The following is a 16,844-nucleotide window of genomic DNA, read 5'->3' on the forward strand; positions in this document are numbered from 1 at the left end:
TTTCCATGTTAATCAGAGTTTTTGTCCTAACTAACCGCGACAGCGGCACGTGAAATTTCTAATTTAGAAACGGTTTCTATTTCCGCGTCGTCACGGCTGGAACAACAACATACAAACTATATGACAGTAGATAATCTCAGGTGATTATGTGCTTTATTCAAAGATAAACGGGTCTAATATGAGTTTAAATATCATTTTGTGTGACCTTATAGCCATACTGCAAACAACAACAGACAGTTTAGCTCAGATCTGTCCGTTAAAACTGTGAACTCACTGCGAACCGAGTGTAGGCTATTCCATAACAAAGATTTTATCAGTCACTCAGTATGCACATTTAATGATGTTAAAAAGCTTTAATATTTATGAATTAGATTATAAACGTATCCATTTCGTTGCTAGTGCAGTGCGCTTTCAGGGAGAGACCACCCACACTCACTTCTGATTGGCTGTGATATTTGATAGATTCTGTCACGTCGCGCCTGGTGTGGACACCCAAATTGCTTGTTCCTGGAATCTTCTCGCGTCGCGTGTAGTTAGGATACAGAATTAGAGGAACATCCAACTAAAACGTTTCCATGAATGATGTATAAATAACGTTAGTTTTTTTGTGCAAACATTCTAAGCACATTATTAAAGACCAGAGAACTTTGAACGAACATTCTATTAACGTTACTGGAAGTGTTTGTTTATAACGCTGAGAAAACCTTCGGAGAACCTTCCCTGTTGGCTGTGTATGTCTTTGCAATGCATCATTCCCATTCAAACCAATGGATCTGCAGCATTCTCTAGTGTGTAGACGCCGTTCATGACTCTAGTGATGATCTCCATGTTGAACCCCTTTGAGAACCGCGTGTGATTGTGAGGGGTTATTGTATATTGCAGGAGGAGCAGCACGGGTCTTCCTTATCCGGCTGAGAGGCGTAGTCCATCTGCCTGACTATCTCCGAGAACAGTTCGTCCACCATGGTTTTGCTCTTGGCTGACGTCTCCATGAACGGGCAGCCCCATTCTTCAGCTAGAGCTTGACCCTCGCTCGACGAAACCTCACGCTCGTTGTCCAGGTCCACCTTGTTTCCCACGAGAATCACCGGCACGCGCTCGTACCTGTGAACATACGAGACACAAGAACGAGCCAAAGCTTCAGCATTACATGACAAGTCCAAGGTGAAATGTGGCATTTCAGCATTAACTGCAGCTGTTTCCGAACAGGTTTCCCTAATAGTTTTACTGCATTCATTGCCCTCGTCTGCAACTGGTCAGGAAAACAGACAGTCCCGCCCCCAAACTCATATCATTGGTTGAGTCAACAGTTGACAAAACAGAACAATGTTTTAAAAGAGTAACAATGTTTCACTCTTCAGAAAGTTAAACTACCAGTGACTCACTTAAAGTGACTGTGGACATTACACACCGATTTTAATCAAATATTTATTAAAGTATTTCAATTAACATTTTAATGTACATTCACATACATATATACAGACTTTATTATACTAGTATATGCTTAAAAAACAGCATATGCTTTTTCATAAACAATCTTTCTGTTTCTACTTTTACAAATTTTAATCAAACTTTGGTCCATAAAATCAGTCCATAAAACCAGAATTGTTGAGGCTCGTCTCCTATTCTTCTTGCTAATGAGTGGTTTGCATCTTCTGGTGTAGCCCTGTACTTTTGTTCATTAAGTCTTCTGCGAACAGTAGATTGTGATACCTTCACTCCTGCCCTCTGGAGGTTGTTGCTGATGTCACTAACAGTTGTTTAAAGGTCTTTCTTTACAGCTGTCACAATGTTTCTGTCATCAACTGCAGATAATTTTCCTTGATCTACCCGTTTGAGGTGTGTTAGTACACCAGTGGTTTCTTTCTTCCTCAGGAGATTCCAAATGGTTGTACTTGCTATTGCCAGTGTTTGTGCAATGGTCTGATTGATTTTTCATCTTCTCCCAGCTTCACAATTGCTTGTTTTTCACCCATAGACACCTCTCTGGTTTTCATGTTGGTGTAACTATAAATGCAGTCTGCACGGATCTGAAACTGAGCGCAGACATTCAGTGCTATTTATTGTTTGAATAATCAATTAATAGGACACACCAGGGCAACAAACCTGGGCACACCTGTCAGTCACATGTTCCAACACTTTTGGTAACATAAAACATGGGTGGGTTCAAACAAAAGGTGCTATCTTCTAAGTTGTGTATCAGATCCAGATGAAAATACATGTAAATAAAAGCTGAAATGTTAATCTCTCAGCTCATATTCATCTTTTGATGTCAAACCCAAATGTTTACAGTCTACAGCAAAAATAAAGGAACTGGCCTCACTGTTCCAATACTTTTGGAGGGCACTGTGTATTATAATCATCTATTTAGCTACAAAAAATATTATATTTTAATTACAGTTGACATTTAGCTTCAAACAATGCTATTACAATATAAATCTATTCTGTGAATCGTTCCTTAAGAAATAACTAAATAAATTAATTTTATTAAATATAAAAAAAAAAAAATAATCAATCACTCAATCCTTTAAATTGTAAAAGAAAATGAAAATTAAAATATATTTTTCACTAAATGTCAAGTCGACAAAAAACTTTTAAAAATTTGAAATTGCATTAGCTGAGCTAATTTTGCAATAAAAATATCATTATGCTGATGACAAATCATTAAAATCATATATTTTACACCATTTTCAATGGAAATAAATGTTTAATTACATATCAAAAATAATTAATTAAATAATTATCGGTAATATATGCCAATGATCAACAACTAATGAATAATTTGCTCAAGAAGATGAAACAGTTCCATGTGTTTTCTTTACCAAGATTGATTGAGTTCATAAGAGAGTACTTCGCTCCAGTTATTGAACCACCATCCGATGCCTGAGGTCAAAATCGTTAAAGATGATGCTAATTTATTTGCGGCACTAGCTGTGTGTCCCTGATCCGCTGTGAATCATCCCCTCCACAGACTCTGAGTCAGAGCTATCGATCTGTCCGAGGCTCTTTAGAGAAGTGTGTCCAGCGCTCATCAGAGCAGCTGAGTCATGAGAGCGGAGGAGTATCGCCTTGATATCAGCTCTAATTAAAGGAGGAGGAAGATCTTACTCATGATGAACATCTCGATGACTGCCAGAGGAAAACATCACTGCTCTTTTTAATAGCTCCAGACACTTAAGGGACACTTCACCCAAAAAATGAGCATTCTGGTATCATTAACTTCCCTCGTGATGCTCAAACCTGTATGTGTTTCTGTCTTCTGTGGAGCACAAAAGAAGATTTTATAATAAATAAATAATGTTTTAACCGTCTTTGTCTACACAATACATATCAACTTGAACTTGAAAAAACAACACAAGACTTGTATTGTATGGACAAGATATATATATATATATATATATATATATATATATATATATATATATATATATATATATATATATATATATATATATATATATATTTATTATAAATTATTTATATTTTAAATATATATTTTAAATATATTTTTTTTAAATAGTAAAAACATTTTTATATAACGTTTGTTAGTTTTTGTCTGATAAGTCATATATATATATATATATATAAAATGTAATATAATTAATATATTTTGACATTTTACAAAAAACATTTACAATTTATTTTAATATCAATTTTAATTCATTTAAAAATATATATTATATATTATTATTACATTATATATGTTCAAAATGTATTTTATTTCTGTGATCAAAGTTGAGTTTTTTAGCATCACTACTCAGTCTTCAGTGTCACATGATCCTTCAGAAATCTCTGCTCAAGAAACATTTCTGATTATTATCAGTGTTGAAAACAGTTGTGCTGCTGAATATTTGTGTGAAAACTGTGATGCATTTTATTTTTCAGGATTCACAGATGAATAGAAAGTTCAAAAGAACAGCATTTATTTGAAATAGAAATCTTTTGTAACATTATAAATGTCTTTACTGTCAGTTTTGAAGACAATCACTAGCATCCCTCACATCATGTTGCTGCATCTATCAGTTGAGCCGTTAGCGAGGGATCGAGGTGTGAATGCTGAGTGGGAGTAAAGCGGCGCACAGATGAAATGTCATCTGTTGGTGGCGAGCAGGAGAAATGTTATTTATATCCAGACTGACTCGAGGGAAGTCTGAAGCTGTTTGAGCAGGTCTGGGATCAGTTTTGTGGTATTCATGACCATATGCTGCTTCAGCTCATGTACATCACACCGTTTACAAGATGAGCGTTTAGCAGCGGGAAACCCCGCGATCTGAGAGAGTGCACTGTTACTGTGAATGCTGACATGTCGTACATTCAGTGTGTACACGCTTTATGTGCCGCTGATGAAGAAGAGCAATAAAGCAGTAAAGCTGGCTGGAAGAAATACTGGCCATTCAGACAGTTTCTGAAGCAACAAAACAAATTTCCCATCATTCCCACTGTCAGCAGGACTCACGAGAAGGATCTAATGTATTTAATGTGTGCCTTTTGCTCTTCATTGTGTTTCAGAAGTGCTCACGTAAGCATTATAAATTATTATTATATATACAAATAAGTACTATAATTACACACAAACACACACACACACACACACCAATGTGTGTTTGTGTGTAATTATAGTACTTATTTGTATATACACATACACACACATACACGTATGTGTGTGTGTGTGTGTGTGTGTGTATAGTCATGGCCAAAAATATCGGCACCGTTGGTTAATTTGATCAAAGAAGGCTGTGAAAATTAATCAGCATTGTTAATCCTTTTGATATTTTATTTAAAAGAAATCACAAAAATCTAACCTTTCATTGGATAATAAGAATTTAAAATGGGGGGAAATGTCATTATGAAATAAATGTTTTTCTCAAATACATGCTGGACATAATTATTGGCACCCCTAGAATGACCCCTTATGAACAAAATATCTCTGAAGTATATTCCCATTCATATTCACAATTTTGAGCACTCCAGGGTGATTATGAACATGAAATTATCCAGCCATGGCTTCCTGTTTCACAGAAATATAAATAGGAGGGAAAACAAAGCCCAAACCCCAAAGAATATATTTCTGATGTGCAGCAAAAGATATTTGAGCCTCACAAATGAATGAAGTGGCTTTAAGAAAAGAGCTAGAGCAGTGAAAAGTCCCATTTCCTCCATCAGGGCAATAATTAGGAATTTCCAATCAACATAAACTGCCTGGAAGAGGACGTGTGTCTATATCGTCCTAATGCACGGTGAGGAGGAGAGTTTGAGTGGCTAAAGACTCTCCAAGTACTACAGCTGGAGAATTGCAGAAAATAGTGGAGTCTCGGGGTAGGAAACCCTTAAAATGAATTGTCAAACAGCCCCTATATCACCACATGTTGTTTGGGAGGGTTTCAAGATAAAATCTCCTAGCTCATCCGAAAACAATCTCCAGCATATTCAGTTGTCAGACACGACTGGAACTTCAGATGGGACTGACTTCTATGGTCAGATGAAACTAGAAAATGAGCTTTTTAGCAGCAAACACTCAAGATGGGTTTGGTGAACACAGGGATAAAAAGTACCCCATGTGTGCAAATAGAGGTTTAAAAAGTATTGAATAAAAGGGTGCCGTTAATTGTGGCCAATGTGTATTAGAGAAAAACATTTATTTCATAATGATATTTCCCCCCATTTTAAATTCTTATTATCCAATGAAAGGTTAGAATTTTGTGAATTTTTAAAATAAAAGATCAAAAGGATTAACAATACAGATTCATTTTCACAGCCTTCTTTGATCATATTTACCAAGGGTGCCAATATTTTTGGCCATATGTATATATATATATATTATTATTATTATTATTTTATATTATAAAGTAGGCCATATATTTTAAAACATGATTAAATAAAATATATTTTAATTATTTAATTAAAGATTTAATATTATATGTAATGATATATAATTACATATTCAAAATATCTATCTATCTATCCATCTATCTATCTATACTGTAAAAATAAATATTACAATTAAAAACATACTTAAAAATAATAAATACATAAACAATTATATATATATATTATACACATTAATAAATATGCATTAATAAAAATATGTAATAATATTAAAATACCATATAATACAAACCAATGTTTTGTTTGTTGTTGTGATTCACCAGACAAACTGGTTCTCATTCAGTTCATCTAAAGCCGCTTGCCGTCATTTTCCAAAATGTCATGCCATGCATTATCATCTTAATGTCTCACTGATTAAAATAATTTAATACAGTGACAAGATAAGAAACACGGCAGCAGTATTTAAGTGAATGTAATTACCCTGGAGTGTAACGAAGCACAAGCCTTCATGACCCACAACATCTATTAGAGGGTCAGTGAAGCGTGACGTGAGCGTCTGAGTGTGTGTCACGACGCAGTGATTGTGATGTAACCGTGAGCTGCACACACACACGACAAGCTGCATGTTCCAGTCCAGCATCTGACAGCAGCTCAATAGATAATTATTCTTTTATGTTGCTGCGTGAATGCTTTCCTTATTGCCTGAAGCCACACGCCACAGCACACGCTTTACTGACTCTCAGAGTGAAACCACACGACTGTAATTCACAATCAATCACATTTAATGCAATGCATCAGATCTATCAGACTACAAATTCACCCTGAGATTAATAATGCACCCTGATGACAGAAACTGACTAAGTTTATTAGGGGTGTTGTTTTAGCCAGTGTGTGTGTGTGTGTGTGTATATATATATATATATATATATATATATATTTATTATTATTATAATTTTTTTAATTATAAAAAACATATATATTTAATTTTATTTATTTGTCACTTCATTTTAACTTTAATAATTTGAAAATAATTATATTTGATGGAAAATAAAATAATTAAAAACATTTAAAATAAGTTACAATTATAATATTTATGTATCAAATAAAAATGAGAACAATTTTTTTAAATATGAATGATAATATGAAAATAATTATACAGTAAATGACACAAATAATGATGGAAACTACAAAAAAAAAAATCTAAAATTATTTTTAATTATTTTTAATCACACACATTTTCATTTAAATTATTCAGTAATATAAAAATAATTATATATAATAGAAAACAATAATAGAAACTGCAAAAGAATTAAGAGCTCAAAAGAATTTAAAATTAATTATAATTTATATAATACATATTTAATTTTAATTAATTATTTGAAAATAATTATGATTGATAGAAAATGATGGAAACTGCAAAAGAATTAAGAATTCAAATGGATTAATATATTGTACATATAATTTGCATGTATTATCTGAAAATAATTACATAATCATAGAAACGAAAGAATTAAGTGTAAGAATGAAGTCTATTGGCTGATGCGGTTTATTGAGCGTGATTGTTGGAGAACTGGCCGCGGGTGAAAATGTGATGCAGCACTGAGGCCCTGAAAAGCTCTGTGCGTCTGTCAGTGAGTGTCGTCCGGTGCATTGAAGGCCTCGCCGGCGCTGTTTCCCAGTAACGCTTGGACCCCGGCACTCTCCAACACAAAAACAGATGTGAAGTCTCCAGAGACCCAGCTGGAAGCAGTGCATGCTGGGATGCTTTTGGCCGTAAATGCTGGTAGACCACACGCTGATTCAGAGCGAAACAAAGGAACCTAGCTGTTAATGAAAACAAAAAGGGGAATGTTTTTTCCAAAGTTTCCCAAAATAAAAAGCTCGGTCAGAAATTAAAAGCAGAGTTGGCTGAATAAAGTCCAAAAACACAGAATAAAACACAGCCTTCAGAAACTAAACTAGAAGAGTAAAGCAGACTAGACAGGATCAGAATAACATGAAATATTCATAAAGTTTACACAAAAATTAAAATCATTGTTTGGAATGACATGAGAGAGAATAAATGTTATATCGATTATGGTATTTTACTTATTTTCATGTAAAGTACTGGGTAATGTGCTTAAGTTTAATGCTTTGTTTATTGTAAAGCACTTTGACCTGCATGCATTTATATGAAAATAATAAATAACAATTGCAATTATTTAATATTTAAATATTATTATTAATAATATTAGAAAATGGAAACTGAATGGGGAAAAAGTGAACTAAACGGTGCTATAGAAATAATACTTTTTTAAATTTTATATTTAATAATAATTTAATAATACATTTAATAATAAATTATTTCATAATAAATATTAGGAAAAAATTGAAAAAAGTAAAAACTAAATGAAAAAAAGGAAACTAAAGGGAGTTTCAGAAATAATAGGACATATTTTAGTTAATACTTAATAATAATAATATAAATATTATTAATAATTATATTAATAATATAAAATAGACAAAATGGAAACTAAATGGGGGGGGGGGGGGCTAAAGGCACTCCAGAAACAACAACAATAATAATAATAATAATATATTTAATAATTAATAATGATACTATTATTAAGAAAAAAGAAAAACAAACAAAAAAATGCTACAGAAATAATAATTATATTTAATTGTATTCAATATTTAATTTTAAACTAAAAAGTGCTAAAGAAATAATAACATTATTATTCTGACTAATATATAATAATATTATTTATTATATTATTATTAATTAATAGAGCTAATTCATTATTCAGGTATTGTTCAAAATCACCTATAGACTTGCACATTATAATAAATCATAATAAAACACTCAGCTGTGATGTGAATCTTTTGAATAAATGATTCATTCAATGATTCGACAGTCAAAAGACTCTCTGGTCAAATAATGTAAGCTAGAGAAAGGGTCACTGAACAAATCTCTTTAATGAAAACACTGAAACAAAATCAGCACCACTACATTATCTTCACAGTCATACAGGCTCAGAAGGACTTGAGAGAACACTATAAATACACCTTACAAAAGCAACTGGCCAATAAAACAATATAAAGTCACTCAGCTGACATGAAAATACAAGCGCTAGAGCAAGTAAAAGGTCACAACTTGTGCTTGTGCATGTAAAAGGCAGAAAAGTATCAAACCAAACCAATTTTAAAGTCGTACAACATTCATAATCAGCCTGAGTGAACAGAATTAGAGGAAATCTTCTGTTCAGAGTCAAACACAAATGAAGACAGATGACCTGGTGTTCATACGCTGCAGCTTCGCTCGCGGTCACAGCGGTGCAGCGGAGCGAACAGCAGATTGGACCAGGTTAAGAAGCAATCATCGTCTTCACCAGTCCTCCACACACACACACACACACACACACGCACGCACACGCACACACACACGTTGGTTTTTGTGGTTTATGTGGACTCTCCATAGGCGTAATGGTTTTTATACTGAACAAACTGTGTGTGCTATTGCCCTACACCAACCCTACACCTAAACTTAGCCCTCACAGGAGACTTTGTGCATTTTTAGATGTTCAAAAAAACACCATTTAGTATGTTTTTTAAGCCTTTTGAATTACGGGGACATAGGCAGTGTCCTCATAAACCACCTTCATATTGTAATACCTCTGTCATACCCATGTCATTATACACATTTGTGTCCTCATAAACCACATAAACATGCACACACACACACACACACACACACACACACACACACACACACTCCATGAACTATAAGAATGGTTTGACCAGAGCCACTGCTGGCCAAATGGATGCCCAAAGCAGGATTGTATTGTTGTGCCCCCTCCCTTAAATAATATGGAAGTAAAAAAATAAAAAAATATAATGAAAAACACCTACTATAGGGGTCAAAATAGAACTTTAATAAAATATAAATAACTAAATAAATTGTAATTAAATTGTATTATTGTACAATTGAATCTCTAGACAGTTACCTATGGCTATTTAATTAATACAGTTGTCTGATTGATTTTATGGTCTCAAGCATTCAGAAATCACACAAAAGAACATTAAGCACTTTTACTACGATAACCATGGTTCATTCTTGTAAGGGTTGTGATGTCCTTGTGTTTTTTGTTGTTGAAGAAATTACAGAGGCTGTGTCATCTAGCAAAAATGTGGCCAAAAATGAAAGATTAAGTGGATATTTGAATTAAATGTGTGGTCAATAGCCTATTAAACAAGGATATGATCGTCCTGTAAGTGTAACAGCAGCAACGACCAGGCCTTTGGCTCCCTTTGCAGGCATTTATAATAATATGTAATGTTGAAAAAAAACTAATAATAGACACCATCACGGAATTTGTAATGGTTTTACTGGTTATAATGGGACTTGTATTGGTTTTAATGGGAACTGTAATGGATGCTGTGGGTTTCTACTGATGATTAATTGGTCACCTTCTAAATCCTAATGGAATATGCCCCAAAACACACTACAGAAAAATATTTTTAATGGTTTTAATAGTTAAAAGTTGATTGTTTGTAATGGTATTTGTGATTTATTTGTGATGGTTTTATTGTTTTTTCAGCAGGGTTGCCTCATTTTATATAATGCATTTTAAGACATTTTAAAGGCTGTTGTTGGCTTAGGTTGGTTTTTATAACCACAAAAATTATTGTCTTTATACTTCTTTGTATTATTATTTGAAGTAACAAAAACATGTTTAATTTGCGGTTACCATGGCTACAAGAACCATGATTTATTATTATTATTCATGTTAAAACCATGGCTAACTTTCCTAAGTGAACATGGAGAGAATATTAGATGCGTTGGTGGTGGTGAAATTATTACTGACATTAAAACACGTTATTAACCTCGACACCCAAAATAGTTTCACAGGATTATGAATGTAGCCTTCCTGAAAGTGATGCACGGGCTTCGTTTTCATCCCTTTTTTTTCTTGGCGCCGCATTGCTGATGTCTTTTCACGGCCATAGTTATTCATGATCATTTGCATTCAGTCATGGGTGCGGAAGGGGGGGGGATGGCAATTGTTTTTTTGAGCAACTGGGATGGTGCCCCCCGGGAGTTGGTTCCCTACACAAACTGCTATAGGGTACTGCTATAGGGTACTGCTATAGGGTACTGCTATAGGGTACTGCTATAGGGTACTCCTATAGGGAGCGATGGTACTGGTTTTGACACTAATCTAAGATCCGTTTCTTCAGTCCCGACTGTATCAGCAAGAAAGGGATTTGAGATGAGTGTGAAATGTCAATATCTGGCAACACAAGCAGCAGCTTTCTCATGATAAACCCTCAGGAACACAATCTCATCTTCCATGAAGGAACGTCTCGTGGGACGCGCTTACACCACTTCAAGACAACATCTACTTCCCAAAACCGCCGTTAGACACTGTGCTGCATTAAATGAGCATATATTCTATTAGTTATAAAAATGAATTGTAATGACTACAGCAATCCACAGGTGTTAACAATATACTTCTCTATATATGTGTGTGTACAGTACATGCAAAGGTTTTAGGCCACTAGTATCTTCACCAGCTAAAAAATGGTTAAGACAGTTATTTGTCTCTTTTGCTGTAGTCTGTAGTTTACATTTCCAAACATTCATTTAGCCATTAATTGTAATAATCCAGGGAGATTTTTGAGATCTGATCTGATCATCATCCACATGAAGAAACAGAACAAACTGAGACAGACTAAATCCAGAAGAACTGTGTCTCTGCTTCAAGAAAGCTCCTGAGAAACTCTGCTCAAGTGCACCGAGGGCAACAGGTTCACGTGACACACTGCAGCAAAAGATAGAAATAACTGACTTTAAACCATTTTTAGAGCTGCTGAAAATAAATGAAAAGAAACTGAGCATAGTAGATTAGGTATTAATTTGAATGACAAAAAAACGAATGATTTGCACACAAATCTGGATAGCACAAAAATATGCATCATTTATGAACTATTATTATTATCTGCTTTACAGGCATTCAGTTAGGTCTGCATGAACTCTGAACGCCTGTCTTTCACATTCACGCATCTCCTGTCAAATTAATGCTTTTAGATAGCAATTAGCATAATTTAACACATTATACAATAAGCGAATGCTGTTCATACAATTCCAGACTCAGACTATGTGAAACTGCACAGATTGTGTGTGGGCCACTCTATATGTATCTTAAACACCTACTGTAGCTAAATTGAATATGACGACGTGTGTTTTGAATCTAAATTGATAAAAGCGTGTTTAGCATTAGATATAACGCGACGGATGCGCCCACATTTCCTCTTCCCAGGCTCTTGCTGCCAGAAGTCCAGTGTGTCTTTGGGTTAGTGTGCACTAATGCAGTTGTGATGTTTCTTTGGCTTCCACCGGCACACAATCTCATTTATAGTTTGTTGAGTGTGCAAATCTCACCAGCGTTACTGTAGTTATCGTCCGCCGGCTCAGCATGTATCGGCCTCCTCCTGCAGATTAACAACCTGTGCCAGAGGTTTAGAGAGCTTTTTGTGGGTTCTGCCACGAAACGGTGCCAATTCAATTCATAGAGAGAGAGATAAAGCTGCACAAAATATAATGTGTCCATCCTGAGTGTGTATAGTGCCGGGAATTTCTACAGGTATTACCTTGGATTTTATATAGTAATTTAATGCATTTTATTGATGCAATTTTCTGCAGAGCTGTGCAAGTTTTATGTCCCATAACTCTCAGCACATTTACTTTATATGCACAGAATTTAAACTCCAATCAATATTCATTTGTTTATTTGGTATCTTGAAGCTGGAAGCTTGTTTTTGCCACAAGATAAATAATAATAATAATGAAATAAATTATTAAAATTAATAAATTGTGATCTTTTATCTCACAATCTTGACATTTCAAGTCAGAATTTCAAAATATAAACTCTCAATTGTGAGGAAAATGTCCGAATTGTGAGATATAAACTCAGAATTAAGAGAAAAAAATAATTGCAAGAAAAACTAGGAAATTAAGAGAGATAAAAGTTAGAATTGTTAGAGCTGAGATATAAACTCAAAATTATGGGGAAAGTCATAATTGTGAAATATAAACTCAGAGTTAAGAGAAAATCTCAGAATTATGAGAAAAAAGTCTGAATTGCAAGATATAAACTCAGAATTGAGAATAAAATTAAGAATGTTTTTATAGAGTTTATATCTGAGTTTAGATCTCAGAACTCTGATTTTTCTTTCTCAGAATTGCAAGTTTATGCAATTCTAAAAAAAAAAAAAAAATCTGGATTGTGAGATGTCACATTTACCTTTTTTACTTCCTTATACTTTGGCGGAAACAAGCTTCCATAAATTTGGTACATAAAAATAGGAGGGATAAGTGCACAGTTGCCATAATATTTAAATTAACCCAACATGCATGTGTATAAACTATTTAGCACCAAATCAGTCCAAGGGCATGCTACAAAAGCCTTTAAGGCTGTTCTGCATGAAAAACTGTCAAATTACTGCATGCAAATATGGCAAAAAATCGAAATGGATGCCATTGCATTGATGTGTCATGACTTGGTACAATACATAAGAGCGCTTTACTATTCAAATGCAACAGTTATTGCACTGGTCACGAAAAACCAGCCAATGCCAGAAGACAATATGAGAAAAGTGCATAAATAAGAGCGTTTAATAGCTAAAAGCTTTTCTGATAAAAGGTTCTGACATGATAATTCAGGCCTTTCAGGTTTTGACGCTGCCGTGATCAATCTTTTGTCTGGTTTTAATTGTTCTGTAGGTGTCGTTTATGAAAGCAATGTGTTCAAACCTCTTTTAAGAGCTGATCTGGAAAAACACAAACAATACAGCATCTGTTTCTAGGCCTTAGGTTAAATTATGGAAAGATTAGAATAGACGCAGCCTCCCATTGGACTTATTATTAACGGCACACTAAAGACACAGCATTATATGATTCCTCACACGCTCAAGTCTTTCCATCTGCTTACAACCCTGCAAAGTTGAGCTCACACACAGAAAACAAACTACCTGCTTGTCAGATTGAGCAGTACCATGGTAAAATTATGGTAACACCATGGTTCTTTAATAGTAGTTACTGTAGTACTGTATGTATAATGATATTGAATGATTACCATATTCATATAACACTTACTAATAAAGTACTGTGGCAGTACCATAGTACAACAATCATATCAGATGCTAATACCATGGTACTTTACTATTTAACATGGTGCATGCCTAAATACATAGTAATACCATCAAGTGTGTTTTCACCTTGAATTTGCAAAAAAAGTATTGTGGCAGTACCATGGTGAAATGATGAAATCAGATGGTAATACCATGGTACATGTTAAAAATCGTGGAATACCATCGCTTCCTAAGTTTATTATTTTCACATCGAGTTAAAAAAAAAAAACTACAGTCGCAGTACTATGGTAAAATGATGGTATCAGATGTTAATGCCTTGTTACGTTAATATTTACCACAATACTTATCCACAAACATGATAATATCATTGTTTTCCATACGTTTATTGTTTTTACCTTTGAATTTACTAGGGTGGTACCATGGTAAAATGATGGCATGAGATGCTAATATCATGGTACTTCAATATTTGCCATGGTACATGTAAAAAAAGATTTTTCCATAAGTTTTTTTGAATTTATAAAAGTACTGTGGTAGTACCATGGTAAAATGATGCTAATACCGTGGCACTTTAATAGGTTATTTACCATGGTACATGCCCACAAACATGGTAATGCCATAATTTTAGCATTGTATTTTAACATTTACCATGGTCCAGTACATGACTAAATCGTGGCAATATTGTTTTCTATGAGTTTTTTTTTTGCCTGGAATTTACAAAAAAAAAAAAAAAAAAAGTAATTTGGCAGTACCATGGTAAAAGTATGGTACCACAAGTTAATGCTTCAAATGTGTTGATCATGGAGTCAGATGGCTCCCTTACCATCTGGTACTGTGGTAGTACTACGGTAAAATAATGGTATCAAGTTGTTAACACCGAGGTAATATTATATTTACCATGGTACATGTCCAAAAACATTGCAATAACACCATTTTCTGTAGGTTTATTGCTTATCACTTTGAATTTACAAAAACATACTGTGACAGTACCATGGTAAAAACTATAGTAATGCCATGGTTCTATAATTCAGTATGTACTGAATGATTATCAAATTATATAAGACTTCAAAAAGTACTTATAAAAAAGTACTTTGGCGGTACCATAGTAAAGTGATAGCAGCAAATGCTAATGCTATATGACACTTTAATATGAACCATGTCCAGAAAAACATGGCACTATTTCAGTAAGTTTAATGGTAATCTCCTTTAAGTGACAACCCCCCCCCCCCCCCCCCAAAAAAAAAAACCCGATAGTAATAGCATTGTAAAATTATGGTATATCATGGTTCTCCAAGGTGCACCTGCTAAAATAGTACCAGATGGTATTACAGGGTTAGCCTTAAAGAATACCATGGTAGTGCCATATGTGACCCCGGACCACAAAACCAGTCATAAATCGCTGGGGTATATTTGTAACAATAGCCACTGTATGGGTCAAAATTATCGATTTTTCTTTTATGCCAAAAATCATTAGGATATTAAGTAAAGATCATGTTCCATGAAGATATTTTGAAAATTTGCTATCGTAAATATATCAAAACTTCATTTTTGATTAGTAATATGCATTGCTAAGAACTTCATTTGGACAACTTTAAAGGAGATTTTCTCAATATTTTAATTTTTTTTGCACCTTTTATGCAACTATTTGAAATAGTTGTATATCTCAGCTAAATATTGCCCTACCATAACAAACCATACATCAATTGAAGATCATTTATTCAGCTTTCAGATGATGCACAAATCTCAATAATAATAAAAAAAAAAACTGACCCTTATGACTGGTTTTATGGTCCATGGTAACATTTAACTTTTGTTTCACAGAAAAAAAAACAAAGACAAAGTCCTTAAGAGAGGACCATGGTTCATATCCAAAAAACATGGTACTAGCAACTTACATTTCTGTAAGTTTAATGGTTTTCGCCTAAGTGGCCATTACACTATGGTAATAATAGCATTGTAAAATGATGGTATGCCATGGTTCAACCTGCTAAAATGATTGCACATTACCATGTTAGCCTCAAAGAATGCCATGGTATTTGAGTCTTACCTCTTCACCCTGATGATCTGGTCTCTCATGGGCTTTATATCTTGGAAGCTCTGCTGGTTGACGAGGCTGTAGACCAGGATGAAGCCCTGGCCGTTCTTGATGTAGAGATCCCGCATGGACGCGAACTGCTCCGTCCCCGCCGTGTCCAGGATCTCCAGCACCGACGGCGACGAATCCACCTCGATCTCCTTGCGGTAGAAGTCTTCGATGGTCGGGTCGTACTTCTCGATGAAGGTCCCGGTCACGAACTGGACCGTGAGAGCGGATTTCCCGACTCCTCCGCTGCCCAGCACCACCACCTTATACTCGCGCATTGCGCACGGATGCGAACCGACGTGACGCGCGTAATGGATCCAGCTAACAGTGTCCAAACCGATCAGATGCGACGGGAAACTTGCCTTGAATATCGCAGATGTCGAGCAGACGCAGAGCCATGGCTGGCTGTATTCATGGCTGGCTGTACACTCACCATAGAGACAAATAACAGAGACGCACAAAGAGCCAATGCGCGGACTTCATGGCATCTCTAACCACCTCGAATAGCCAGAACCCAACAGCTGCTTGGAGAAGTAATCGTTTAACATGCATTTGCGTGCATTTTAGGTTATAAAAGCGCGTCGCGCCCCGTCAGAGCGAGCATGTAAGGCATCACGCGTCCCCTCCGAGCGTCATTTGGAGATCCTAAAGGATGCTGCTGCATTCCAGAATAGCTATTCTTCTGCATCTTCCAGCATCCTCAACCGCCACACTCTCGGATGGAGACATTCTGAAGCTAGAGCACACCGTCTCGGCTCGAGGATAGGTGTTTTGTTGCGGGATTGATGCACTGGGCGACCAATGGGCG

The 16,844-nt window shown here is 35.0% G+C and overlaps 1 protein-coding gene across 1 annotated transcript; it reads right to left on the reverse strand.

Moving 5' to 3' along the window:
* Nucleotides 1-866: 866 nt before the first annotated feature.
* On the reverse strand, nucleotides 867-16,314 carry LOC306874425 (ras-related protein Rap-2a-like; the record flags this gene model as incomplete). Its single annotated transcript, XM_079424463.1, has 2 exons — nucleotides 867-1,104; nucleotides 16,001-16,314. 2 exons carry the CDS (start codon nucleotides 16,312-16,314, stop codon nucleotides 867-869), a joined length of 552 nt encoding a protein of 183 aa, XP_079280589.1.
* Between the last annotated feature and the right edge of the window lie 530 nt (nucleotides 16,315-16,844).

Source organism: Barbus barbus (assembly GCF_936440315.1).
Source record: "Barbus barbus genome assembly, chromosome: 8".
NCBI lineage: Eukaryota > Metazoa > Chordata > Actinopteri > Cypriniformes > Cyprinidae > Barbus > Barbus barbus.